Source organism: Amblyraja radiata, chromosome 32, assembly GCF_010909765.2.
Source record: "Amblyraja radiata isolate CabotCenter1 chromosome 32, sAmbRad1.1.pri, whole genome shotgun sequence".
Taxonomy (NCBI): Eukaryota; Metazoa; Chordata; class Chondrichthyes; order Rajiformes; family Rajidae; genus Amblyraja; species Amblyraja radiata.
Genome location: NC_045987.1, coordinates 15,621,085 through 15,648,243, shown reverse-complemented (window position 1 = coordinate 15,648,243; position 27,159 = coordinate 15,621,085). Strand labels below are relative to the sequence as shown.

Sequence of the window (27,159 nt, the reverse complement as noted above, 5' to 3'; positions counted from 1 at the left end):
GAGGAGGGATGTGTTGGCATTGGAGCCTGGTGATGATTGGGTTAAGGTAAGTTGCGCGTTTGATGGCTCTTGGCCTATACTCGCAGGACTCTAGAAGGATGAGAGGTAGATCTCATTGAAACTTACCAAACGATCAAAGGCCTGAAGAGACTGGAGGTCTCCAGCTGTGGGAGAGTCATGGACCAGAGAACACAGCGTCTGAATAAAAGGATGTACCTTTAGAAAGGAGATGAGGAAGAATTTTTGTTAGGGTGTGATGAATCTACGTAATTCAATTCATTGCCGTTTGTGGAGGCCAAGTCATTAGGTATTTTTAAAGTGGAGATTAACAGGTTCTTGAGTAGTGAGGGTGTGAAAGGTTGTGGGGAGATGGCAGGAAAATGTTTCCTCCGACATCCCAAAAAACGCGCAGGTTTGTAGGTTAATTGGCCTCTGTAAATTGCCCCAAGTGCATGGGGAGTCAATGAGAAAGTGGAATAATATAGAACTAATATGAACGGGTGACATTATAATGTGAGTGGTTGACATGGACTCGGTGGGCCGAAGGGCCTGTTTCAATGCTGTCTCTATCATAAGGCGACAGAGAATGAGGTTACTCGGGAAATTGATGAGGGTAAAGCAGTGGATGTTGTATATATGGACTTCAGTAAGGCCTTTGACAAGGTTCCGCATGGAAGGTTGGTTAAGAAGGTTCAATTGTTGGGTATTAATGGTTGAGTAGCAAGATGGATTCAACAGTGGCTGAATGGGAGATGCCAGAGAGTAATGGTGGATGGCTGTTTGTCAGGTTGGAGGCCAGTGACTAGTGGGGTGCCACAGGGATCTGTGTTGGGTCCACTGTTGTTTGTCATGTACATCAATGATCTGGATGATGGTGTGGTAAATTGGATTAGTAAGTATGCAGATGATACTAAGATAGGTGGCGTTGTGGATAATGAAGTAGATTTTCAAAGTCTACAGAGAGATTTAGGCCATTTGGAAGAGTGGGCTGAAAGATGGCAGATGGAGTTTAATGCTGATAAGTGTGAGGTGCTACATCTTGGCAGGACAAATCAAAATAGGACATACATGGTAAATGGTAGTGAATTGAGGAATGCAGTTGAACAGAGGGATCTAGGAATAACTGTGCACAGTTCCCTGAAGGTGGAATCTCATGTAGATAGGGTGGTAAAGAAAGCTTTTGGTGTGCTGGCCTTTATAAATCAGAGCATTGAGTATAGAAGTTGGGATGTAATGTTAAAATTGTACAAGGCATTGGTGAGGCCAATTCTGGAGTATGGTGTACAATTTTGGTCGCCTAATTATAGGAAGGATGTCAACAAAATAGAGAGAGTACAGAGGAGATTTACTAGAATGTTGCCTGGGTTTCAGCAACTAAGTTACAAAGAAAGGTTGAACAAGTTAGGTCTTTATTCTTTGGAGCGCAGAAGGTTAAGGGGGGACTTGATAGAGGTCTTTAAAATGATGAGAGGGATAGACAGAGTTGACATGGATAAGCTTTTCCCACTGAGAGTAGGGAAGATTCAAACAAGAGGACATGACTTGAGAATTAAGGAACAGAAGTTTAGGGGTAACATGAGGGGGAACTTCTTTACTCAGAGAGTGGTAGCTGTGTGGAATGAGCTTCCAGTGGAGGTGGTGGAGGCAGGTTCGATTTTATAATTTAAAAATAAATTGGATAGTTATATGGACAGGAAAGGAATGGAGGGTTATGGTCTGAGTGCAGGTATATGGGACTAGGGGAGAATAAGTGTTCGGCACGGACTAGAAGGGCCGAGATGGCCTGTTTCCGTGTTGTAATTGTTATATGGTTATATGGAGGCTGATGGTGTCATTCTGCTGGGAGCCAGCATGAACATGATTGGTTGAATGGTCTCTTTCTGTGTCATGTAGGAGATCATTGAACACCAAAACCATGCAGACACAGGAAATCTGAAATAAAATTGGAAAATCTTGGATGGACTCAGCAGATCAGGAAGCAGTTATAGAGACAGAAAGGGGGGTTATATTTCAGATTAATGGTCTTGCATCAAGAGATCTTATAGGTTATTTCCTTAAATGTAGTCTGTTTTACTCCACAGCATAGAGCTTGTACATGTTCCTCGTGACCGTGTAGGTATTCCCTGGGTGCTCCAGTTTTCTCCCACATTCCAAAGACATGCAGGTTTGTAGGTTAATTTGACTTCTGTAAATTGTAAATTGTCCCTAGTTTGTAGGATAGTGTTAGTGTACAGGATCGTTGGTTGCTGTGGACTCAGTAGGTCGAAGAACCTGCTTCCGCGCCGTATCTCTGAAACTAAATCTAAAAAAGATGCTGCCTGATCCAGCATTTTCCGTTTTCATTCTAGAAGCGATCAATATCATTTTAAGGAAGGACAATGATTTTCAAATGAGTAACAGTGTGGGGGACAGTATTGTGCAGAAAGGAGCTGCAAGTGCTGGTTTCTACCGAAGGTAGAATAAGTGCTGGAGTAACTCAGCGGGTCAGGCAACATCTCTGGAGAAAAAGGATGAAGTCTGAAGAAGGGTCCGATCCGAAAGGTCCCAGATCCTTTTTCTCCAGAGATATTGCCTGACCCACCGAGTTATGCCCCTGTCCCACTTAGGAAACCTGAATGGAAACCTCTGGAGACTTTGCGCCCCACCCAAGGTTTCCGTGCGGTTCCCGGAGGTTTTTGTCAGTCTCCCTACCTGCTTCCACTACCTGCAACCTCCGGCAACCTCCAGGAACCGCACGAAAACCTTGGGTGGGGCGCAAAGTCTCCAGAGGTTTCCGTTCAGGTTTCCTAAGTGGGACAGGGGCATAACTCCAGCACTTTGTGTCCATCTGGAGGACAGTGTTATTCTGTTGAATTTCTATGCAGTTGCCTGCGTACGATCAGGCTGCTGCTTGTGGGATCCTGCTATTTTTTTTCTCCACGTTTCAGAAGTTCGACATGGCCGTTAGACAAGTTGGGGGCATTGTGGAGCTGTGAAAGGGGCTTCCCAAATGTAAGTCTTTCTCATTTGTCTGCTCTTCTTACGCTGTTTTGAGTTCTGCCACAGCTTTTATGAAAGACCAGTTACCTTTTCACTGCCGGTCACACAGGAAATGATTGATTCTTGTTCCACGAAACTCAACGCTGACAATTTCACTCGCCCTAAGATTCAGATGAATTGCGATACTTTTCCTGTGAAGCCCATACAGCTTTGATCATGTGTGACAACTTCTTCCGTCAGCGGTATTATTAGAAGTGAGAGCAATGTGTGATCAGATATTGCACTGATGTATCGGTCTAGATCACCCTCAAATTATCAGTGTGAGGTTTGAATAGTCAGCTCCACCTACATCAACCGACTCCAACTGGTCCAGAACGCAGCCGCCCGACTCATCACCCACACCAAATCCTGGCATCACATCACTCCAGTCCTCAAACAACTTCACTGGCTTCCCATCTCCCACCGGATCACCTACAAAATCCTTATCCTCACCTACAAAGCCCTCCACCATCTGGCCCCCCCATATCTCACTGACCTCCTCTCCCCATACCAACCCTCACGGTCCCTCAGATCCACATCAGCCGGTCTCCTCTCCATCCACAAGTCCAACCTCCGCAGTTTTGGGGACAGAGCCTTCTCCAGGGCAGCTCCCAGGCTCTGGAACTCCCTCCCCCAACTGATTCCGTGTCCCTCACCCTTCCAGTCCCGCCTCAAGACCCATCTCTTCACCTCTGCCTATCCTTAGCCCCACGTCCCCCTCCCTTTTCATCTGTGCATTAATTGCCTCATATTGTGTTTTGAATTGAATTCTGTCTTTACTTTGTGTACTAGTCATGTCTCTACTATTTATTTCATTCCCCTTACATGTTTTTCCTCTACCTGCTAAATTTTTGTAAGGTGTCCTTGAGACTCTTGAAAGGCGCCCATAAATAAAATTTATTATTATTATTATTATCTTTAAGCTTGGAGGACAAGTGCTCTGATGGTTCACATTCAGTAAAGTTGAGGGGGAGTCACTGAATGCAAGCTTTCAGCACTGCAGCTGGAAGGATCTCAGTCCTTAGGCCTATGCAACTTCAGATAGGAACAAGGAAATAAGATCTGAAATATATGAACCATCATTTGACATGGGTGAGGTGTCAGAAGACTGGAGGGTTAATGTTGTGCTCTATATTTACGAAGGGCTGCAAGTTAAAGCCTAGGATCTATAGACCAGTGAGCCTTTGGTTGGCAAGTTAATGGAGAGGGATTCTGGAGGGATAAGATATAAATGCATTTTGATTATAAAGGGGCTGATTAGGGATAGTCAGCATGGTTTTATACATGGGAGATCATGTCCTATGAATCTGATAGAGATTTTTGAAGAAGTAACCAAGAAACTTAACTAGGGTAAAGCTGTAAATGTATATATGGACTTCAGCAAGGCATTTGATAAGGTTCCATATGGTCGTCTGCTCTGGAAGGTTAGACGCATGGGATCCAGGGAGAGCTAGCCGACTGGATAGAGAATTGGCTTCATGGAAGGAAGCAGAGGGTGATGGTGGAAGATTGTTTTTTGTACTGAAGGGAAGTGACTAGTGCGGTGACTCAGGGATCAGTGCTGGGCCCATTGCTATCTGTGGTTTACATCAACAATTTGGAGGAGAATGTACAAGGCATGGTTAGTTATGCCCCTGTCCCACTTAGGAAACCTGAACGGAAACCTCTGGAGACTTTGCGCCCCACCCAAGGTTTCCGTGTGGTTCCCGGAGGTTGCAGGTGGTTGCCAGAGGTTGCAGGTAGTGGAAGCAGGTAGGGAGACTGACAGAAACCTCCGGGAACCGCACGGAAACCTTGGGTGGGGCGCAAAGTCTCCAGATGTTTCCGTTCAGGTTTCCTAAGCGGGACAGGGGCATAAGTTTGCAGATGCCACGAAAGTGGGTGGTAATGTAGATAGTGAAGATGGTTATCAAAATTTACAGCAGCACTTGATCAGTTGGGCAAGTGGGCTGAGGAACATTTGATGAAGTTTAATGCAGATAAGTGCGAGGTGCTGCATTTTGGGTAGTCAAACCAGGGGAGGACATTCACAGTGAATGATTGGGCCCTGGAGAGTGTAGAGCAGAGGGATCTAGGAGTGCAGGCACGTAGTTCCCTGAAAATGGCTTCACGGGTAGATAGGATGGTCAAGAAGGCTTGTGGCACATTGGCCTTCTTCAGTCCGGGTACTAAGTGTAGAAGTTGGATTGTTATGCTACAGTTGTACAAGAGGCCGAACTGTGTTCAATTTTGGTCAACCTTCTAGAGGAAAGATGTTGTTAAACTAGAAGAAGTGCAGAGAAGATTTATGAGAATATTGCTGGGACTCGAGGGCCTGAACTATAGGGAGAGGTTGGGCAGGCTAGGATCTTATAGAAGTGTATAAGATCATGAGGGGAATAGATCGTGTAAATGCACAGAGTCTTTGACCCAGAGTAGGGGAATCAAGAACCAGATGACATAGGTTTAAGATGAGAGGGGGAAAATTCAATCGGAACCTGACACAGAGGGTAGTGGGCATATGGAACGAGCTGACGAGGGAGGTAGTTGAGGCAGGTACTATAACAACATTTAAAATAAATTTAGACAAGTACATGGATGGGAAAGGTTTAGAGGGACGTGGGCCAAATGCAGGATTAGTATATGGGGCATTGTGGTCGGCATGTGCAAGTTGGGACGACGAGCTTGTTTCTGTGCTGTATGATATTATGACTTTATATGACAAATATTAGGAAAATCGAAGAATATAGGACAGTACAGGAAAGTGACACAGAGATTAAGATCGACCATGACCATGAAACAGCAGAATAGACATTAAACCTTGAAAGGCTTATTTGCGTTTATATCGTGTTTCTCTGGTCAATGGTGGTTGCAGCATTTTAGTCTTGCCTTTGGTATGCATTTACTGTGCTCTTTTATTGCTGAGGATATAATTGGAGCCATTCATTTCTGTTTAATGTGTAATTGTTTCCTGTAATTCATTGCTGAAGGTAGCAGGTCTGCCTGAGCAGGTTTACCTTCCTGATTCAGTTCATGGTCTTTGTGATCAGTCTTACAATAGCTGAATGTGATTTTGTTGTTCTAATGTTTGTCATAATATACACAAGTTCAGTGAGGTACGGTTACAGTGAAAGTCGTGTTTGCAGCAGCATCGCTGGCATGTGGGTAATGGTATTGATATTGGTTTATTATTATCATGCGTACAGTGAAAAGCTTTGTTTGCCTGCAGCTCAGTCAAATCATCCGATACTATCAAGCCATCACAGAAGTATAGCAGGTGGTGCAAAGAGAAAAATACCAGAGTGCAGAATACAGTGTAGCGTCACCGCATTATAATGTTACAGTTACAGAGAAAATGAAGATACAAAAGTTGAAGGGCCACAGTGAGGTAAGTTGCGAGATCATTGCGATCCAATGTTGTGGTGATAGACAAATTGAAGAGGATCCAGTCATTTCAGAGACAAGAGTTGATTTGTGCCACTACCAATCCTTCGATGCTTTTCAATGCATTGGATGTAAGTGCGACCAGATGGTAGTCATTGAGGCGCGCGTATAACAGATGCCCTTTTGAAGCAGATGGGAACCTATGACTGCAGAAGTGAGAGGTTGAAGATGTCCTTGAATAATCCAGCCAGTTGGTCCATACCGAGTCTATAGCACTCGGTCAGTTTCACATCCTGGGTTGGACACTGCATGGATTCACCCTCTTGAACAAAGCTCTGATGTCGGCCTCGGAGACTGAGGCCACAGGGTGGTCAGGGGCCATGAGGACTCATGTGTGTTATTGTTCTCCCTTTTCAAGCGTGCATTGAAGGCGTTGAGGTTATTGAGCTCTAACTTGAATTGTTTACTCTGGAATGTCAGAGACCGAGAGTCGATCTGAGTTTTACAAAATTACGGGAGGCACAGATAGTGTAAACTGTCAGAACCTTTGTCCTAGGTTGGAAATGTCAAAAACTAAAGGAATAGCTTTCAGACGAGAGGGATAAAGTTTAAAGGAAATGTACAATGCATATTATTTTGCACAGAGAGCGCTGGCACCTGGAATGTGCTGCCAGGATGTTTAGATAAGCACAAGGATATGCAGGTAATGCATGGACATGGATCACATGCAGGCAGATGAGATTAGTTTAAACTGACATCATGCTCAGCATGGACATCGTGGGCCTTGGGACCTGTTCCTGTGCTCTACTGTTCTATGTTCTAAGTGATGCATTATTGCCACCTATGCTACCCTATTTCACCTTGTAAGAGCTGATAACATGGCAGCCCATCCATAGCTGTTGAGCGGCCATTTCAATGATGGTCTTCATTGTTAGGTGAACCTGGAGATGTTTCTCACGTGAGTTTCTTCACTCCTCATTGCACAATGGTTAGCTGCCCTCTAACCACACCCACCCCGCTCCTCCCCTTCATCCAGATGATAACGGCTGAGTGAGGAACAGAGCAGATCACCAGATTATGGCAGAATACAAGTCTGCTGTTACTAAATCCGCACTGCCTTTTGGATAAACAATTTTGGTCGGACCATCTCAACAAAGGCTGGTGGTCGTCATTCCCAACAATATTGCTGTCTGCAAAAGGTATATTGGTGAGGATGAGATCAAAGGCTCTTCTCTTTTCTTTTTGGACCTGCTATGGGTCAATCTGGCAGCTCTACCCTTCATCATGCAGCCAGCATGGTCAGTGGTGGTGCCATAAACTCTATTCTCTGTCCTTCCCTACTCACAATATTTCTTCCAAGTAGTGTTCAAGATGGAGGAGTTCTGATTCATCAGACATGAGAGGGCAATAAGTGATCATCCACTGTGGGGGCGGGCAGTAAGTTTCCAAGTCCATGTTTGATTCATTGTCTTGAGATTTCATGGCATGCGGAGTCAATGCTGAGGATGTGCTCAGAGCTGTGTACCAACGTATCACCTCTCCTGTCAGCCCTGTTCTACCAGCAAGAGGTCACACACTCTGCACTTAGAGTGGACGAGCCCGGGATGTTGCCTAAAGATACAATTTTGTGACCATAGCGATTAAGCTGCTGGTTAACCTATTTCAGCATAAGTGCTCAGATATTTACAAATATTTTGTAACATTGACTGGGCTACAGTACATGGGTCTTTTAAAGTCATAGTGCAATAGGCGGAATCACGTCCTTTAGCCCGAGCATGACAACCATCCATTTATACAAATCATCCATAACCAATTTTATTCTTCCCGTCAACTGTCCACCGCGCATGTGGGGGGGGGGGGGGGGGGGGGGGGGGGGATTGACAGAGTAGCCTCCCAAGCTGCCTGCATTTGGGATGTTGCAGGAAACTAGAGCACTCAGTGGTAAACTGAGAAAATCAAGTCAAGTCAAGTCAAGTCAAGTCAAGTTTATTTGTCACATACACATACGAGATGTGCAGTGAAATGAAAGTGGCAATGCTCGCGGACTTTTGTGCAAAAGACAAACAACCAAACAACCAAACAAACTATAAACACAATCATAACACACATATTCTTTTACATAATAAATAATGGAAGGAAAAACGTTCAGTAGAGTTAGTCCCTGGTGAGATAGGCGTTTACAGTCCAAATGGCCTCTGGGAAGAAACTCCTTCTCAACCTCTCCGTTCTCACCGCATGGCAACGGAGGCGTTTGCCTGACCGTAGCAGCTGGAACAGTCCGTTGCAGGGGTGGAAGGGGTCTCTCATGATATTGTTGACTCTGGAGTTGCACCTCCTGATGTATAGTTCTTGCAGGGGGGCAAGTGAAGTTCCCATAGTGCGTTCGGCCGAACGCACTACTCTCTGCAGAGCCTTCTTGTCCTTGGCAGAGCAATTCCCAAACCAGATGGTAATGTTCCCGGACAAGATGCTTTCCACCGCCACTGCGTAGAAGCACTGGAGGATCCTCGGAGACACTCTGAATTTCCTCAATTGCCTGAGGTGGTAAAGGCGCTGCCTTGCCTTACTCACGAGTGCTGAGGCGTGTGATGCCCATGTCATATCCTCGGAGATGTGGACTCCCAGATATTTAAAACAGTTCACCCTATCCACAGGATCCCCATTTATCCTCAATGGAGTGTACGTCCTCGGATGATGTGCTCTCCTAAAGTCCATGATCAGCTCCTTCGTTTTTTTGATGTTCAAGAGGAGGCTGTTATCCTGGCACCAGAGTACTGGATCAGCCACCTCCTCCCGGTAGGCCTTCTCGTCGTTGTCTGAGATCAGGCCCACCACCACAGTGTCATCAGCAAACTTAATTATTGAGTTGGAGCTGAACCTAGCCACACAGTCATGTGTGTACAGGGAGTACAATAGGGGGCTGAGGACGCAACCCTGGGGCGATCCTGTGCTCAGGGTGAGGGACTTCGATGTATTCCCTCCCATCTTGACTACCTGGGGCCTGGCGGTGAGAAAGTCCAGGACCCAGGCACACAGGGAGGTGTTGAGCCCCAATTCCATTAGCTTCCCGGCCAGTCTGGTGGGGACTATCGTGTTGAAGGCTGAACTGTAGTCTATGAACAGCATCCTCACGTAGCCCCCCTTCTGGCTGTCCAGATGGGAGAGAGCGGTGTGCAAGACCTGGGAGACCGCATCGTCCGTGGATCAACGGTAAAACATGCAAACTCTGTCTTGATAGCATCGGAGGTCAGGATTGAACCTGGAGCTGTGAGTTAGCAGCTCCTTCCTTTGGCGATGAGGATGGTGTGAATGATGATGTTATGCATTTTCTAGGGAAAGATTAACATACAAATGTTTGATTGTAACCTGACGTGCCGGTTTTATGATTAGAAACTATTGTTATTTGCATTTCCAAGTCAAGTCAATAATAAATTCATGTGACAATGGTTTTACCAGTTTTCCCAGTGCTAATTTCTCCAGTGCAACCTCATACGTGCAAAGGACCAATGAAGTTGTGTAACTGAATTCTGCCGGTACGATTTCTGTCGCAAAAACAGCTGATGCCTAGCCAACTGAAGCTTGATTCTATGTGGTTAAAGTAGGTTGAGACATTTTGCTTTGCTCGTGCACTTATTGCCTCAACCAGTCTTTTGTTAGAACTTCCCTTACATTTCTTTTTCTTTTTTTTTCATTTCCCGCTCAAAAACCCGTCAGATCAGTAAACCGTGCTTTCTCTGGGCTACACGGTTGCTCAGCTCTGAACTCTTTCACATGACAGCAACGCATCAAACCACAACCTCCTACACCTGCACTTCGTGGTAACACTGGTAAGTAGCTTTACTTATACTTCACATTGACTTAACATCTGTAAGAAGCAATCTAGACATGGAGAGGCATTTATAGCACAATAGACGCCATTCTGTGCGAGCTTATCTTGGAGTGTCTGTTCCTAGTTGGGGTTCACTTGTAGTCAAGAGTCAGTTCGGTAAACGATCCCTCGTTGAGTTGTCAGAATTGAGGAACTGAATGGGCTAAGTTTAGAGCAGAGAGGAAGCAGAATATGCTGGGGATGCCCAGGCAAGTTGCATCTAGAGCCGCAGCAGGCTGAGAGCCAGGGGATGGTTGCCACACTCGGTGCAGCAACACTCTGGCATACGTTGACTGTGATGCAGAGTGTGCAGTCTTAATGTTCCAACCGCACCAATTTCAGACTGAGACACAGCAATAGAGGCCAAATGCCTGCTTGAATAAATCTGTTTGGTTCCTGAGGTCCGAGGGACCAGAGAAGACATTTTCAGATCTTGTTCCTTCTCACTGAGTCATAGAATCAAGTTAAATAGAAACAGGCCCTTCAGCCCATCATAGCAATCCTGACCAAAGATAAACACAAAATGCTGGAGTAACTCAGCTGGACAGGCAGCAACTCTGGATAGAAGGAATGGTCGACATTTCAGACAGTTAGTCTGAGTTACTCCAGCATTTTGTGTCTATCTTTGGTGTAAACCAGCATCTGCAGTTCATTCTTACACATATCAATTCTGATCATTGAGTTTCTAGTTATACTAATCCCATTTCCCTGTAGCCTTTTTGATGCTTTAGTTGGTTAAGTGCTCAAAAGATATTACTTAAATGCAAGAGTGTATTTTATTCTTAACCAATGCCCTCAACTTTTAAAGACCACTGCCACATGAGCTCACCTTCAAATTCTTGTCCTTACACTCCCACCCACTTGCTTCAAATAATCCACCATCCCTTGTCTTCAATATATTCACTCTTATTTCTACCCGAAACTTCCTGACTCTCAGAGCCCTGCAATCTCTCACTGTGTAGATAATATCTTTTTATGACTTTAATAATTTCTGTGATAATTGCTGTACCTGTAATAATTGCTGACTTTATATTCTGCATGTTATTCTGCATTTACCAGATATTTGCCAACATCCATTCTACGTCCCTTTGCAATCTCCTTATGTCCCTTTCACAACATATATTTGAATCATCAGCAAATTTCACCTTGCCCTTCGGTGCATCGATTCAAGTCGTGTAGAAAAATTGCAAAACGCTGAGGCCCCATCAACAATGCCAGTTGGAAAATCACTTGTTACATCTTACCAACCAGAACAAGACCCTAGTACACAAAAATGCTGGAGAAACTCAGCGGGTGCAGCAGCATCTATGGAGCGAAGGAAATAGGCAACGTTTAGGGCCGAAACCCTCCTTCAGTCGGAAGAAGGGTGTCGGCCCGAAACTTTGCCTATTTCCTTCGCTCCATAGATGCTGCTGCACCCGCTGAGTTTCTCCAGCATTTTTGTGTACCTTCGATTTTCCAGCATCTGCAGTTCCTTCTTAAACAGAACAAGACCCTTCTGTCACTGCTAATACTCTACCTTCCAGACCATGAGCTTCTATGTTTAGTAGTAACCTTTCATGTAACGCATTGTGAAATGTCTTCTGAAAATCTTCGTACACCCGCCACTTAAGTTGCAGCATCTTTTAAATTGTTTGAATATAACTTCCCTTTAACAAGATGATGATTAATTTTGCCTGATTATCTTGACCTATTCCAAGTATCCTCCGTAATGTTTTTAACAAAAGCATCTAACATTTTGTTGTGATTCATGTAAACGAGGTGATGGTATCATGCTGGGAAAAATAAGGCCCATTAAAGTGTATCGCGCACACAGACCAGTATTGAAAATCTCTCGACGTACAAACAAGTCCAGTTTCTGGGTATTTAAATGTAATTGTGAGAAATTGTTGAGGAATCTCCAGGACAAAGGAGAGTGAGCATTTAATTGCTATAATTGCTAAGCCCTCGTTAAATAAGACTTCCAAGGAACCAGTGGGGGGGGATGAAACATGAGACACAGAGACGTGAAGGAATAATTCACAAATTGGATTCAATGCCAAAAAAATGACAGAATCATTAGGATGGTTTCAGAATAATTCAGTAAAAATAAAATGAATTATGAATTAGTGACGGTTAATTGGAAAATATGTTGCCAAGTACAGGAGATCCTCTTCCATTTATGGAACGACCATTCAACACAAACGCTTTATCTGTGTTACTTTAATCCTCTTCATGAACTTCTAAAAATCAACGAGTTTGGATCAGGACAAACAAAGGCCAATTGGACGCAGTTAATGCTGTAAATCAAACCACATGAGATTGTCTGGATAGAAATAACCAAATAGCCAAAATGGGTTCATGAAAGGAAAGGGCCAGTCCGAAGACAGGTCCAGACCTGAAGCGTCACCTATACATGTCCTCCACAGATGCTGCCTGACCCGATGAGTTACTCCAGCACTTTGTGTTCTTTTGTGTAAACCAGCTTCCGCAGTTCCTAGTTTCTGCCTTATTTAATTTGTTGGTTTTTGATGCATATGTAACACAGGAGCTTGATCGGATAAATGTGGGTGCAGAGAGTAACATAAGCGGAGAAATGCAATCAATTACCTTTTTTTTATCACAGCACTATACCATCAGAAATTGTTTAACCTCCCTGATAACCCCCCCCCCCCCCCCCCCCCCCCCCCCCCCCCCCCCTTTGGCATCACATCTGAAAGCTGCTCCAGTACTACGGGACTACTCCAGCACCAGGGCCCCTAACCTGATTTGTGCTTTAGTGATGCATAGGTTCGTACCGTCCCCTATGCAATGCTCCTTTGGAAGCATTAGGAGGGGAATGCGTCCTAGTTTTCCTCGAAGCAAGCTTTGTTAGGGACTCTTAGTGTCAAAGTTCGTCTCTTAAAAAGCAGATAGCAACAAAATTGTTAAAGGTAAACCTTGGCAATCTTTAATTAATTCGCCAGACGGGAGTGGCAAGATCTACAATGAGAACAAACATTGCTCAGTGCTTCTCGGGCTCCACTCACAGAACAAAGGAAAGTTAGGGCAATTATACATTTTTCTTATCAGTAAAACACTCCTACCAAGTCTGAATATGGCATGACTGAACGATTGAAATAGGTCTTCAGAATATAGGAAAAACAGGGCCCAAATCGAGCTCATCCAATAACAAGTTATAACTTATCTCTGGAGCGTCAGCTATTTTTTTTCCATCTTGGCTTCTTTATGGCTATGAAAGAAGCACATGTTATTCTGCAGGATTCCATCTTAATGTCTTTATTAAAAAGACAACCTGCCTCCATATTGTGTTCCATATAATTTGCAAAGTCATTCAGACTTGGCACCGAGCCATTCTTTTGTTCCACTAGACCATGCTTTTGTAGAACTACTCCATTTTGTAAACTATATTAAATTTGACTATTAGCTCTTTCATTAGGACAATTGTGTTTAGAAGTGAAATAAAAGCAGAAAACGAGAAACTTTCCATAAACCAGGATGCATTCGTAGAAGGAATTTACTTGTAAGTCTTTGTCACTGGACTGCTGTTACCTGCCTTGACACTTTGCACTCCCTCCACCAGTGTTCGATGAATCCCACTTCTCCAATACTCTGATCTCAAACCTACACCTCCTGACACTCCAAACTACCGCCCCTCATGCCAACCACAACAACTCCTGAGACCACGATTGAGGCCCCAGTCGTCAAGCTCAATCCCCCCCCACACCACAGCTGACCCTGATCACAAGCCTTCATCCTACACGACCTCTCTCGCCCACAGCATCACAAAGTGCAGCCTCCCCGGAGAATTTCCAGTCCACACCCAGAAGGCTGGTTTACCCTGGCTGCTGACTTCTCTCCCCAACAATCTGCCAGATCTGAAAATATGCAGTGTCCATTGTGGACCAGAGGGCACCCAGGATTAATGTGGTTAATAGTGTCCTGCTGCTAGTCTAGCGGACATCTAGCCTGCTGCGCAAGAGGATGGAGGATGGAAGCAGACGTTGCTGAGTGGGTTTAATATTTTTTTCCATTTTCTTGCAAACCTGACCTCACTTTGAGTGACCTCAGATCTCTCTACTCTGCTACCTTATTCTTTAAGGCCCCATTTTACATCCAAATGTTCACAGCTGATGATGATAATCCCTGTATCTCCACTCCTGTGTTCTGTAAGTCAGATGATTAGATCAAAATGCAAAATGTTTCTGTACTCTTTATTTTCAGTACCAGTATTTCTGGACCAACTGCATTAAAGAACTCTCTGCGGTTCAAGTTGTTGGAGTTGCGCAGAATTGTTGTTGGAGTTGCGCAGAATTGTTGAAACAAATCTATTAGAAACTGCTGACTCCTTGAACCTTGGGAAGAACAGCTTTTGCACTCAGGGTTAGAACTGACTGCAGCTAACTTAGACCTTATGTGAACCAAACCCGTATTTAGACAGAGGTAACAAGGTAATGACAATAGGACCCCCTGGGATCAGGACCAGTAAGGCAGGGACACACTGAGTGAATGGATTTAGGCCAATGGGTTGAAGACCAGAGAGAGATGGTCAAAGTATACGTACCGATAAATTAAACTTGTACGGTAGTGTAGTGTGGATTTTTAGTATGTCTTGGTTACATTTGTCACCTCCTGCCTGAAGATGTAACAACTGTAAGCTGTGAACAAGGAAGCCTTGAAACCCACCACTGGACTCTGAAACATCCATGACAATAAGATATGTTCTAACACAGGTGATTTCGCACGGCTGGGTTAGAGACATACCGACGGCATCGGGATTGGCCTGGCAGCTGAGAACATCAGTCTCATTATCATGGCGCACATGAAGTCAACAGGTAACATCGAGATATACCACTCAAAATATTTTGCTCATTGGCAACAAGGTGAAGGATGGGCGGGTGCCCCAGACAAGGGGGAGAACCCTTAGACCACTGGAAAAGCTGCAACAGCCCAGTGGCCAAGTGTGGACCTTGACCATTTCTCCCAAGGATTTGGTTTAGCCCCTGTGGCCTGGCAGAAGATGGGCAGGTAGGTGGTCGATTACAGGATCATTGAACAATTCATATGCCAACCAGCCAAGTTTTGCAGATGGATAAAGCATCCACCCAAAGCAGCCCATAGCTTCTGAATGTCATTTAATATCAATGGCAGCTGAAAATAATTCTACCTGAGATGGAACATGGGCAACAATCATTACCTCTATTTCCAAATCCTTGGAAGAAATGGTCAAGGCCCACACTTGGCCACTGGTTTGCTAAAGGGCAGAACCAGATCTAGAGACCTCTCCATCGACTCCTTTAAGTCAAGACTAAAAACTTATCTATACTCCCAAGCCTTTCCTGACGTCCACTGAGTGAGGGCTATATGTATATATGTATGTAGTTTGTTTGTTTATACTATTCTTATAACAAATGTAAAGCACTTTGGCCAACAAGAGTTGTTTTTTAAATGTGCCATATAAATAAATGTGACTTGACTTGACTAGAGACGGAAAAGGCCCTCGCACTCTCAATTTTCTGTTGCAAGACCATGGGAAAGCTGAATGGTTTACCAACTCCACCTGGACTTCCCTCCTCATAGCCCCACAAGAGGTCTGGCCACTTGTTCCTCTTCACCTGCTGGTTTCCTGCTGTTTTTTGCTTGTTTTCGGTGGGAAGCAGAAAGGCAACATTTAAATGAGACTCCTATAGATACGGTATTTTTCTCACACCAATGTCAGGAGATACATATTATTATAGGATAATCATGGACAATTGGCAACCTCACGGATTGTAGATTTACTCTTCCTGCAGTTATCCTGACTGGCAATGCTATTCCATCAAATGAAATTAGGCTCAGACTACACAGGAGTAACATCCCTGACAGTTGCAGAAACCAACAGGCTTTCATTGAAGCACAATGAAGTGCCACTGACACGCAGAGCAACTGAACCTGGTATTGTGCTGATACCATAACCAGTGAGAGTGAAAACGTGTGTATGGAGAATGTAAAATAGTTGGCATTGATTTGCTGTCCGCTATGCGACATAATTCACTATTCGATTCATGGGACTGAAACATCGGGTATGCATAAAAAAGGCAATCAACAGCATTCTGCCTTTGAATTCCGATCTGTTATCTATTTCACCCCCAACCCATCAAACTCTCTACTTACACTTAACGCAATGATCCTGATGAAGAGCTTTCCTGATGTGCACAGTGGAATGTTCTCCTTTTGATAAATGGAGATCCTGCGCTTGATAATCTTCCACAAGTTCCTTTGAAAGGACACTCAGAGCGGCACTGATGAGGAAATCCCTCAAATCCCCATTGGAATTCCAAAATGAAGAGGGAATTGTGATTCTGAGCATCTCCAGCAAGGTTGCACTCACTTTAGAGCGAGGGGCCATATGTGACCCATTTGGTACACTTTTCCACATCCTGTATTAAATCACTGACTACACGATGATAGGATCTCAGTGACTGGGATGTTCTGAAGTTATAGAAGCAATGTAAATGTGACTTTAACTGTGGCAGGTTTGCTTGATGTAATTGTCATAAATAGCCCATGTCATATCCAATTGAGTGAGCTGCATGTAAACACTGGGCACATTATTCACAACCCATCTCTGCCCCTGACCTCTCAGCTACAGACCAATCTTGCAAGTCTTTATTCGCATCATAGGTAATAATAATAATAATAAATTTTATTTATGGGCGCCTTTCAAGAGTCTCAAGGACACCTTACAAAAATTGAGCATGTAGTGGAAAAACATGTAAGGGGAATGAAATAAATAGTAGAGACATGACTAGTACACAAAGTAAAGACAGAATTCAATACAAAACACAGTATGAGGCAATTAATGCACAGATGAAAAGGGAGGGGGACGTGGGGCTAAGGATAGGCAGAGGTGAAGAGATGGGTCTTGAGGCGGGACTGGAAGATGGTGAGGGACACGGAATTGCGGATCAGTTGGGGGAGGGAGTTCCAGAGCCTGGGAGCTGCCCTGGAGAAGGCTCTGTCCCCAAAACTGCGGAGGTTGGACTTGTGGATGGAGAGGAGACCGGCTGATGTGGATCTGAGGGACCGTGAGGGTTGGTAGGGGGAGAGGAGGTCAGTGAGATATGGGGGGGCCAGATGGTGGAGGGCTTTGTAGGTGAGGACCAGGATTTTGTAGGTGATCCGGTGGGAGATGGGAAGCCAGTGAAGTTTTTTGAGAACTGGAGTGATGTGATGCCAGGATTTGGTGTGGGTGATGAGTCGGGCGGCTGCGTTCTGGACCAGTTGGAGTCGGTTGATGTAGGTGGAGCTGATGCCAAGGAGAAGTGAGTTGCAATAGTCCAGTCGGGAGGAGATGAAGTCATGGATGAGTCTTTCAGCAGCAGGCGGTGTGAGAGAGGGTCTGAGTTTGGCGATGTTGCGGAGATGAAAGAAGGAGGTTTTAATGACATGGCGGATGTGAGGCTCAAGGGAGAGGGTGGAATCAAAGATCACGCCAAGGTTGCGTGCCTGGGGAGATGGGGAGACAGTGGTGCCGTCGATGGTGAGAGTGGGGTTATTGATTTTGCTGAGTGTAGCTTTGGAGCCTATGAGGAGGAATTCTGTCTTATCGCTGTTGAGTTTGAGCAAAATTATGTTGCATCCAGGTTTTTATAGCTGACAAACAGGAGTTGATATGGGAGAGGGGGGGTTGTGGGGGGATTTGGTGCCAAGGTAAATCTGGGTGTCATCAGCGTAACAGTGGAAGTCCAGATTGAAGTGGCGGAGTATCTGACCAAGGGGGAGGATGTAGATGATGAAGAGGAGGGGGCCGAGTACGGAGCCTTGGGGAACGCCTTGAGTGACTGCAGCTGTAGCAGAGGTGTGGTTGTGGAGAGAGATGAAGTGGGATCTGTTGGAAAGGTAGGAACGGAGCCAGCTGAGTGCAGAACCTTCAATGCCGAGGTCTTTGAGTCTGGTGAGCAGGATGTTATGGTTCACTCTATCGAAGGCTGCGCTCAGGTCGAGGTAGCACCCAAGGACTGGCTTTGCACCACAAAATAGTATCCCACACTCTGTTACTTCAGTTTGCGGATGAAAGAGCAACCATGTTATCTTTCAACGCTCCCTGGCGATGCTCTTCCAACTCTGGTTTGCAAACCTCACTGACATCTCCGTTCCTGGTGCAGATTCCAGAAATTTTGACTCGGAGTTGCTGAGATCTGTGAATGAATACCGGAAGAGGCACGGAGCAGAAGCGCTGGTCCTGAACCCAAGCGTCAGTGAGAAGGCGGAGAAATGGGCAGCGCATCTGGTGAAGTCCAGGACACTGAAGCACAGCGACACACAGCTTGGGGAGAATATCTGGTGTCAGCAAGGCTCGGTCAGTCGGCCAGTCACAGGTATGATATCTCAGGCTAAAAACAAGCTGCTGGAGCAAATCAATGGGCCAGGCAGTGTCCGTGGAGGGAAATGGACCTAAAGTAGGGTACCGACCCAAAACACCATCCTCCCTCCACAGATGCTGCCTGACCGTGAGTTCCTCTGGCAGCTTTTTTGGTTGCTCAAGCTTCCAGCGTCTGCAGTCTCTTGTGTATTTGGGTATGATACGTCACTGTCTAACATAGAAACATAGAAAATATGTGCCGGAGTAGGCCATTCGGCCCTTCGAGCCTGCACCGCCATTCAATATGATCATAGCTGATCATCCAATTCAGTATCCCATACCTGCCTTCTCTCCATACCCCCTGATCCCTTTAGCCACAAGGGCCACATCTAATTCCCTCTTAAATATAGCCAATGAACTGGCCTCAACTACCTTTTGTGGCAGAGAATTCCACAGATTCACCACTCTCTGTGTAAAAAATGATTTTCTCATCTCGGTCCTAAAAGACTTCCCTCTTATCCTTAAACTGTGACCCCTTGTTCTGGACTTCCCCAACATCAGGAATAATCTTCCTGCATCTAGCCTGTCCAACCCCTGAAGAATTGTGTAAGTTTCTATAAGATCCCCCCCCCCAATCTTCTAAATTCTAGCGAGTACAAGCCGAGTCTATGCAGTCTTTCTTCATATGAAAGTCCTGCCATCCCAGGAATCAGTCTGGTGAACCTTCTTTGTACTACCTCTAAGGCAAGAATGTCTAACACACTGGCACACTGTTTCCTGGTTGCTCACAGTGGGAGAGCAAACAATAACTTTAGTTTTTGCAGAGTGCCTTTGACAAAGTATTAAAGGTACCACATGGGAAGATCACCAAACAAGATTTGATCATGTAAGGAGATATTGAGATGGACAAAAGCTTTGAAGGAAACTTTAGACAGCAACTTTGGCGAGGAACGACAGGTGATTTCAGAACTTAGAACCATGATCACCAACGGTTAGGTGATTAAAATAAGCAATTCCCAAAATGCCAGCAATGGAGATGGATCACAATAAAGACACAAGGAACTGCAGATGCTGTTTAACAAAAAATACAAAGAATGCTGGATAACTCAGTGGGTCAGGTTGCATCTCTGGAGATGATGAATAGGTGACGTTTTGAGCTGGGGTCATTTTTCAGACTCTTACAGGTCGAGACCTTTCTTCAGTTTGTCCAAGACCTATGATGTATCGTAGCTGTAGATCTGGAAGTGATTGCAGAAATCAAGACAAGTGAGGAAGGAATTTGAAAATAAGTATGAGAATTTATATTGAGTTTGTATATAAGATGGTAACCTCTCAGATAATTAAACCTGTCGCTTGCATAACCCGAGATCTGTGTGCTGTTCTGAAGTTCTATAAGCCCCACTGAAACTCCTGCAACTGATTCTTCTCCATCCTAAAATAAACTTATTTGCTCTATTTCATCCTTACTTGCTGGAATGAAATTACATTGTTGCCCACGGTCCATCAACTTCCATACAGCATCCACAACATGATTAGTACAGGTGTCTGGGGTTATGGGGAGAAGGCAGGAGACTGGGGTAGGATGGAGAGATAGATCAGCCATGATTGAACGTCAGAGTAGACTTGATGGGCCAAATGGTCTAGTCCTGCTCCTATCACCTATGAACATAAACTTTTGATATAACAATGCTCAACACCCTCAGTCAATTACATATCCAGATATTCAGGTTATGATAATTGAAGATCACTGCAATAACCAGACTGTGTGATGACAGACACACAGAGTAATCTGTCTTCTCACCCTGATTCCGATTGTGCAAAAGGTAAATGAGTCTGAGCAAAGCCAATAGCCAGAACTATTATAGAGCTGATTCCGTGCCTTTACTGCTACTGGCCTCATAGCAATTGGAGAAGGCCACAGCCTCCCTACTCATCGGGATGATTTAGTCAGATTGTGGCTAATCTGCAGAAGCAACATAAACAGTTTACTTGGAAATGCAAGAAACAAGGTCATGGCAGAAAATTAATGGAAAGGAAACAAATAGATTTGCATGCAAGGAGTCTAAACGGATAAAGTGGGAGGAAATCTTATACCAGACGAGTTAAGCTGTTTGCACAGCAATGCACGCAGTGTCTGAATTAAAACGGGAGCTGGAGGCAAACATGTTATGGGATGAGTCACACACTGTACAGCATGCTGAAACGTGCTTCAGTAAAATGAGGACTGGGGATTAAATATTGCAACACATTTTTAAAATAACAAAGAAACAATGGACAGTGTTGTTATTAGTGATAACACTATGCCTATATTTTAAAAAGCACTGATATTATAGGAAGCCTCCGTCCTCTATTACGAACTGTGGCAGCGTGGAAGGCTGCCTGGTTGGGCCTTCGTTCAATGTCATTGCTCATGCATGGCAGTTCTCATGCATATGCACCGGGACCTGCATTTAATTAAAGTGTCACGAAGTTGCCTTTTCCATAGATATTGTGATAAAATGCAAACGCATCGAATAAAAAGGCATTGCATTGCAATTCCAAACCAATTTGTCCTGAACAAATCTTTGCTGCCTTTTATTTATTGCACCACTTTTCTAACTGTCAGTTAATTTTGCCTCAGAATGTTTTTTTGTAACCTTTTTAGCACTGACATCATGATGGCTGCTATGTTATCGAAGTCTTTTTTTGAAGCGAAGTGTATCATGTGTAATGCTCTCTGGACTTCCCAATTCATCGACACATCCTACACATCACTGATATATACTTTCTCAGTTCCTTTCAAGCAACCACTGCTCAGCCAATCTATCGCCTCAATCCCACTGCACTCTCCCAATAACACAGTGACTGGAAACGTACACAGCACTTTCTCCAAGGCCCAGCCAGGATTTATACAGCTCCACAACAAACTCCCTGCTCCTACATTCTATGCCTCTGCACTACTCAGTATCCTATCACAAGCGGTCTATTGGGGACATAACAGATCTCAGATGCTGGAATCTGGAGCAAAAAAAACAAACTGCTGAAGGACGTCAATGGATCAGGCAGCGATTTCAGTGGAAATGGGCAATTGATGTTTCGGGTCAAGATCCTGCATTTGTACTGCTCTTGTGCATCATCTGACTCCCCCACCTACAAATCCTCTTGTTCATTCATAGTCAATTGCACTTACTACATTTCTGTCCACCAGATACAATCATCAGCGTCTCTCTGAAATCTATACCTTTCTTCCTACCTCACCCATGCCTTCTTCCACAAAGGTATCTCCTGTTTCGTCCCTCATTGCCACTACCCTTCCCTTCCCTTCCAGTTGATTATGTGTTTTAAAGATGTCTGGGTCAATTTTTATAGAAACTCATTCCCATATTCTTTGATCTTTTACCTTTTAGATCTCGCTTGCGTTTTCTAAATCAATCATGCTGGAAACACACATCAGGTCAGGCAGCCTCTGCGGAAGGAGAAACACTAAATGTTAAAGTCCTAGAAAGGGATGTCAACTTCCCTAATATGACCTGTATCATCTTTGTGATAAATGCTTAGTGAGCGTGCGTCCAGGAGAGCTTCCTGATCCAGTACAACATAGAACATAGCACAGTACAGCCAAGGATCAGGCCTTTCGGCCCATAATGTCTGTGCCTGCACATAATCCATATCCCTCCATCCCCTGCATGTCCATATCCAAAATATATCGAATCCAGGCACTCACCACCCTCTGTTTAAAAAAACTTGTCCTGCACATCTTTAAACTTTGCCCCTCATACCTTAAAGCTGTGCCCTCTAGTATTTGATTTTTCCATCCTGGGATATCGTAATTGAGAAGGGCAGCACTGGGGTTCTAATCTTAGGAAATGTAGTTGTCCATGGGAGAGCATTTTGAAGGCAGTGACCATAACTTGTAAGTTTCAAGGCAGTCGTGGACAAGAATATGGATGGGCTGGAAATTGAATGCAAGGAAAGGCCAATTTCAATCTAAGACAAGATCTGGCCAAATTAGACTACTTGCAGATAAGTCTACATTTTACAAGTGGGGATCATTAACAAGTGAAATAATGGAAGCTCAATACCAGTGTGCTCCCATCAGGGTGAAAGATAAGGACAGCAAGGCCAAGGAGCCCTGGATGTCAAGAGATATAAAGATCTGGACGAGGAAAGGAAACAATAGGTATAGGGTATTGAGAAAGGGGGAGGATAGAAAATAAAGCGGGCACATGAAAAGGAAATTAAGAGGGCAAAAATGTAGCACATATTATCAGTACCAAATAGGATTAGGGAAATCAAAGTGCCTTTGTAAATATATGAGGCAAGTGGGTAATCAGAAAGTGTAAGGCCACTAGAGACCCAAATTGTAATCTGTGCATGGAGTCAGAGTATATAAGTGACGTTTTAAATCATGACCTCTCATCCATATTCACTGACAAGAAAGATGTTGTGGTTGAAGAATTCAGGGAGGGATAAAGTGAAATTCTAGAACATGTAATCATTAAAAAAGAAGATGTATTAGATGTTGTTTTGGTTGAAGGTAAGAAAAGCCCAAGGGCGTGAAGCGACACATCCCAGTCTACTATGGAAGTTAAGGGAGGAGATTGCTGGGGCCTCAACAGAGATTTTTCAGTCTTTGCTGGTCTCAAGTGGTTCCAGATGACTGAATGACTGTAAATGTAATAGCTTTATTAAAGAACATTCATGATAAGCCAGGTAATTATAGGCGTGTAAATCCAACAATAATCTTACAGAGTTATTATTTTTAAATCTGAAGGACAGGACAGCACATGAAAAGATTGGGATTACATGGCTTTGTTAGGGGAGAGAAACTGCATAATAAATTTGTTTTTTTTTAAGGATCTGGGGTAAGATTTTGAGAAGCTTCCATAGGAGGATGTATTTTTACCCTGGAATGTGGAACATAGTGCCTGGGTGGGTGCTGGAGGTAGTTACAGAATCACCAAGTCCTTGCCATTGATCAAACAGTCATCGATAGTTAAGCCATTCCCCAGCACTTGATCTGTAACCTTCTAACCCAAGGTGGTTCAAGTGCGGATGTGTTACAGCATACAGGGTAAGAAGCATATCCACACATGAACCACCATGGTTAGAAGACTACAGACCAAGTGCTGCTTGAGCGTTTGCAAGAACTTGGTCTTCCTGTGTTTACGGACTCTGCAACTGGAGTTATGGTAACCTGAAATTATTTTGTGAGATATCTAATGATTTTTTTTCTGTGACTTTGTTTCAAGGGCAAGAGGTTGTGGATTTATGGTACAATGAAATTGAGAAATATGACTTCTCCTCTCCCGGATTTCAGAAGAATTGTGGTAATTTTGTTTTTCTCAAACCAACATTGAAACTTCAAAACTAATCCAACTCCAGGATGGGGTGGGGATGAGGGGAGCGTGCTATTGGAGTGAGTTACAGCACATGAGCTGTACAAGTTCTTGACAGAGGTATACGTGAGGATGTGCTGGTGGAAGAGATGGGATTAGGGATGGAATGGGATGGGTCTGGTGGATGATGATGATAATACTTTATTGTCACTTGTACCTACCTAGGTACAGTGAAAATCCGTGTTTTTTTTTACATACAATACACAAAAGAGTCACCACAGAGGAACCGACAGAGTTACAAAAAGTACTCATCCCCTCTTGGCTCCCCCATCAGGTCCTTCTCGACAGCCCCTCCACGCCAGGTCCCCCTTAGTTCTTGACCCCCCCCCCCCCCCATACCTGGTCCACGGATGGGTTAGGATTGGAAATAGAATGGGGTCGGTCTAGTGGATGGGGTTGGGGGGTTTGGAAGACATACTTTTTGTATTTCTGTATCTAACTGTAGCATGGTTGATTTTCCATTGTTTTTGTGGATACTTTTGTTACTGTTAGTGACTAACCTCATGCTGAACAGATGGAGGAAGAGGGCGGGAGAATGATATTCCCCAAGAAAGCAAGGTCTACTTTCGGCACTTTGGAGGCTCCAGCACATCCGTGATATTGGACAATAAAATCTTTGGATGAAATATGCAAGTTCCACTTGTGAATTACCCTCTTGTTGTCACCGCAGGTCACTTCACACAGCTGGTCTGGAGGGACACCAAGGAGATGGGCGTTGGTCTGGCATCTGACGGCAAAGGTCTCACCGTCGTGGTGGCTCAGTTCGACCCGGCCGGTAACATCACCAATCCGGGCTACTTTGCTAAAAATGTCCTGCCCGCTGGCAGCAAGAAGGAGGAAACACCAGTAAAACAGCGCACCGGGAATGCCAGCAAACCTGATTCACCAGCAACAAGCCAGCGACCACCAGGTATTGGGATTGGTTTATTATTGTACTGAGTACTGAGAAACATTTTGCTTGTACGCTAACCAGTCAAATCATACAATATGTGAGTACAATTAAGATACATTCAAGTCTAACGTAGTGCAAAGACCAAAATATACCAGAGTGCAGAGCATAGCATCATAGCTTTATCACATCACATTACTGGGAAAGTGCAGCTTTTTTTTAAAGTTCCACAATGAGGTTGTTTGGAAGATTGGGACTACACCCTAGCTTAAGGGAGCACGGTTCTGTAATCTAATAACATTGGGGAAGAAACTATTCCCAAATCTAGTGATACATGCTTTCCAACTTTTGTCTTTTCTGCCCGTTGGGAGAGGGAAGAAGAGGGAAAGACCAGGGTGAACATGGTCCGTGATTATATTTTCTGAGGCGGCGGGAAGTGTAGATGGAGTCAGTGGGGAGGTGGCGGGGGCAGAGTGGGGGGAGGCTGGTCCATGTGATGGGCTGGGAACATCCATAACTCTCTGTAATTTATTGCGGACTTGCAGGTATATGATGAGAGGGGAAAAATTGAATAGGAACCTGAGGGGGCATCCTTTTAACACAGACGGTGGTGGGTATATGGAATGAGCTGCCAGAGGGAGTAGTTGAGGCAGGTGCAAAAACAACATTTGGACAGGTACATGGTTAGGAAAAGTTGAGAGAGATATTGACCAAATTCTATCAAATGAGACACACTAGATGCAGCTTGTTGGTAGGTATGGATAGGTTGGGTTGAAGGCCCTATTTCTGTGTGGTGTGACTCTTTGACTTGAAGAGTTGTGATGGTGAGTCAGACTTGACATGAGTTTGGATTGTGTGGCAGAGTGTAGATTGCATTAGATTCATTGCATTGCTTGGGTAGGTGGCGGATTAATGTAAGCCTGTTACATCTGGGCACTGCTGCACACCCATCATCTCCATTCCTCAGATGATGGGAGGGAGATATACAGCATTGCCTGTCTCCGAGCTCCCTCTCTCTATGGCTGATCATCCTCTGGCCCTTCTTTCCTCCAGGTGAAGATTCTAGAAGTTTTGCCATACAGTTGCTGAACGCTGTGAACGTCTACCGGGTGCAGCACGGCACGCGACCTTTAACCCTGAACTCGCAAATCTGCAAGAACGCAGAGAAATGGGCGGAGCATCTCGTCACCTCCAGAAAGTTGCAGCACAGTGACACCTCGTATGGAGAGAACATCTGGTGTCAGCAAGGCCCTGGAGGTGTGCTGGTCGCAGGTGAGCCACATTGCTATGTTGGTGATTAGCTTCTGTAAGTGAACGTACTCTGTGTTAATGGAAAGACAGGCAGATAAGGTGGAAGCAGGAAATTTCACAACTTCGACGCTCAACAACTAAAGCATGATCACAAACAGTTCGGTTCATGGTTCATGTCTGGTGCTTCTTCCAAGCCCACATGAATATTGATTTCTCTAACTTCAAGTAACCCCGGCATTCCTTCTCTCTCTATCCCTCCCCCACCCAAGTCACAGCAGCTTCTCGTTTTCACCCAATAAACAGCTCACAGAGGCCTGTTTCCTTTATCATCGCTACTTTTTTGCATATCTTTCATTCATTGTTCTTTATCTCTCACCATCATCGTCTATATCTCTCGTTTCCCTTTCACGTGACTTTCGGTCTGAAGAAGGGTCTTGACATGAAACGTCACCCATTCCTTCTCTCTTAAGAGATGCTGCCTGTCCTGCTGAGTTACTGCAGCTTTTTGTGTCTATCTTCGGTTTAAATTAGCATCTGCAGTTCCTTCCTTCACTATCAATCTATCCTTGTGGTAATATTCTAACCAGTTTTCGAATAAAGAACTTTCTCATAAATCCATACTGGATTGATATATGCCTGAATATTTTCAGAATTTGCAGGTCGAGAATAATTATTGAATCTATACTTTCAAACATATTCATTATTAAGAAAATGTGTATTGGGTTAACTTTGCAACTTTTCCAGAGAATTTTGCTCTCAAGGTAATTGAACCTATTATATCTCTCGAGTGGAAACAAAACTAGGCTGTAATATAATCTGAGAAATTTGTGACCATTCAAACTGTCCTCTAAAACATATCACTACCTAATAAACGGGATTTGAAGCCTGCATTATGTATGCTGAAGGATAGTTCAGTGTCATAGATGTGTCGGAAAGAACTGCAGATGCTGGTTTAAACCGAAGATAGTCACAAAATGCAGGTGTAACTCAGCGGGACAGGCAGCATCTCTGGAGAGACGGAATGGATGACGTTTCGGGTTGAGACCCTTCTTCAGACTAGTCAGGGGAT

At 44.4% G+C, this 27,159-nt stretch overlaps 1 protein-coding gene across 4 annotated transcripts in view; it reads left to right on the top strand.

Moving 5' to 3' along the window:
- The window catches only part of LOC116990755, a 49,027-nt gene that overhangs the window by 5,981 nt on the left and 15,887 nt on the right, over positions 1-27,159 (top strand). For 2 of the 4 annotated variants that reach the window (XM_033048697.1, XM_033048698.1), the window contains exons 2-6: positions 14,962-15,063; positions 18,376-18,588; positions 23,804-23,881; positions 24,621-24,860; positions 25,893-26,111. In XM_033048697.1, coding sequence (XP_032904588.1) covers positions 15,042-15,063; positions 18,376-18,588; positions 23,804-23,881; positions 24,621-24,860; positions 25,893-26,111 — 772 coding nt within the window. In that variant the 5' untranslated portion in view covers positions 14,962-15,041. Of the gene's footprint in view, positions 1-2,814; positions 2,992-10,095; positions 10,209-14,961; positions 15,064-18,375; positions 18,589-23,803; positions 23,882-24,620; positions 24,861-25,892; positions 26,112-27,159 lie in introns of those variants that run through there. The other 2 variants (XM_033048696.1, XM_033048695.1) reach the window with 2 other exon arrangements.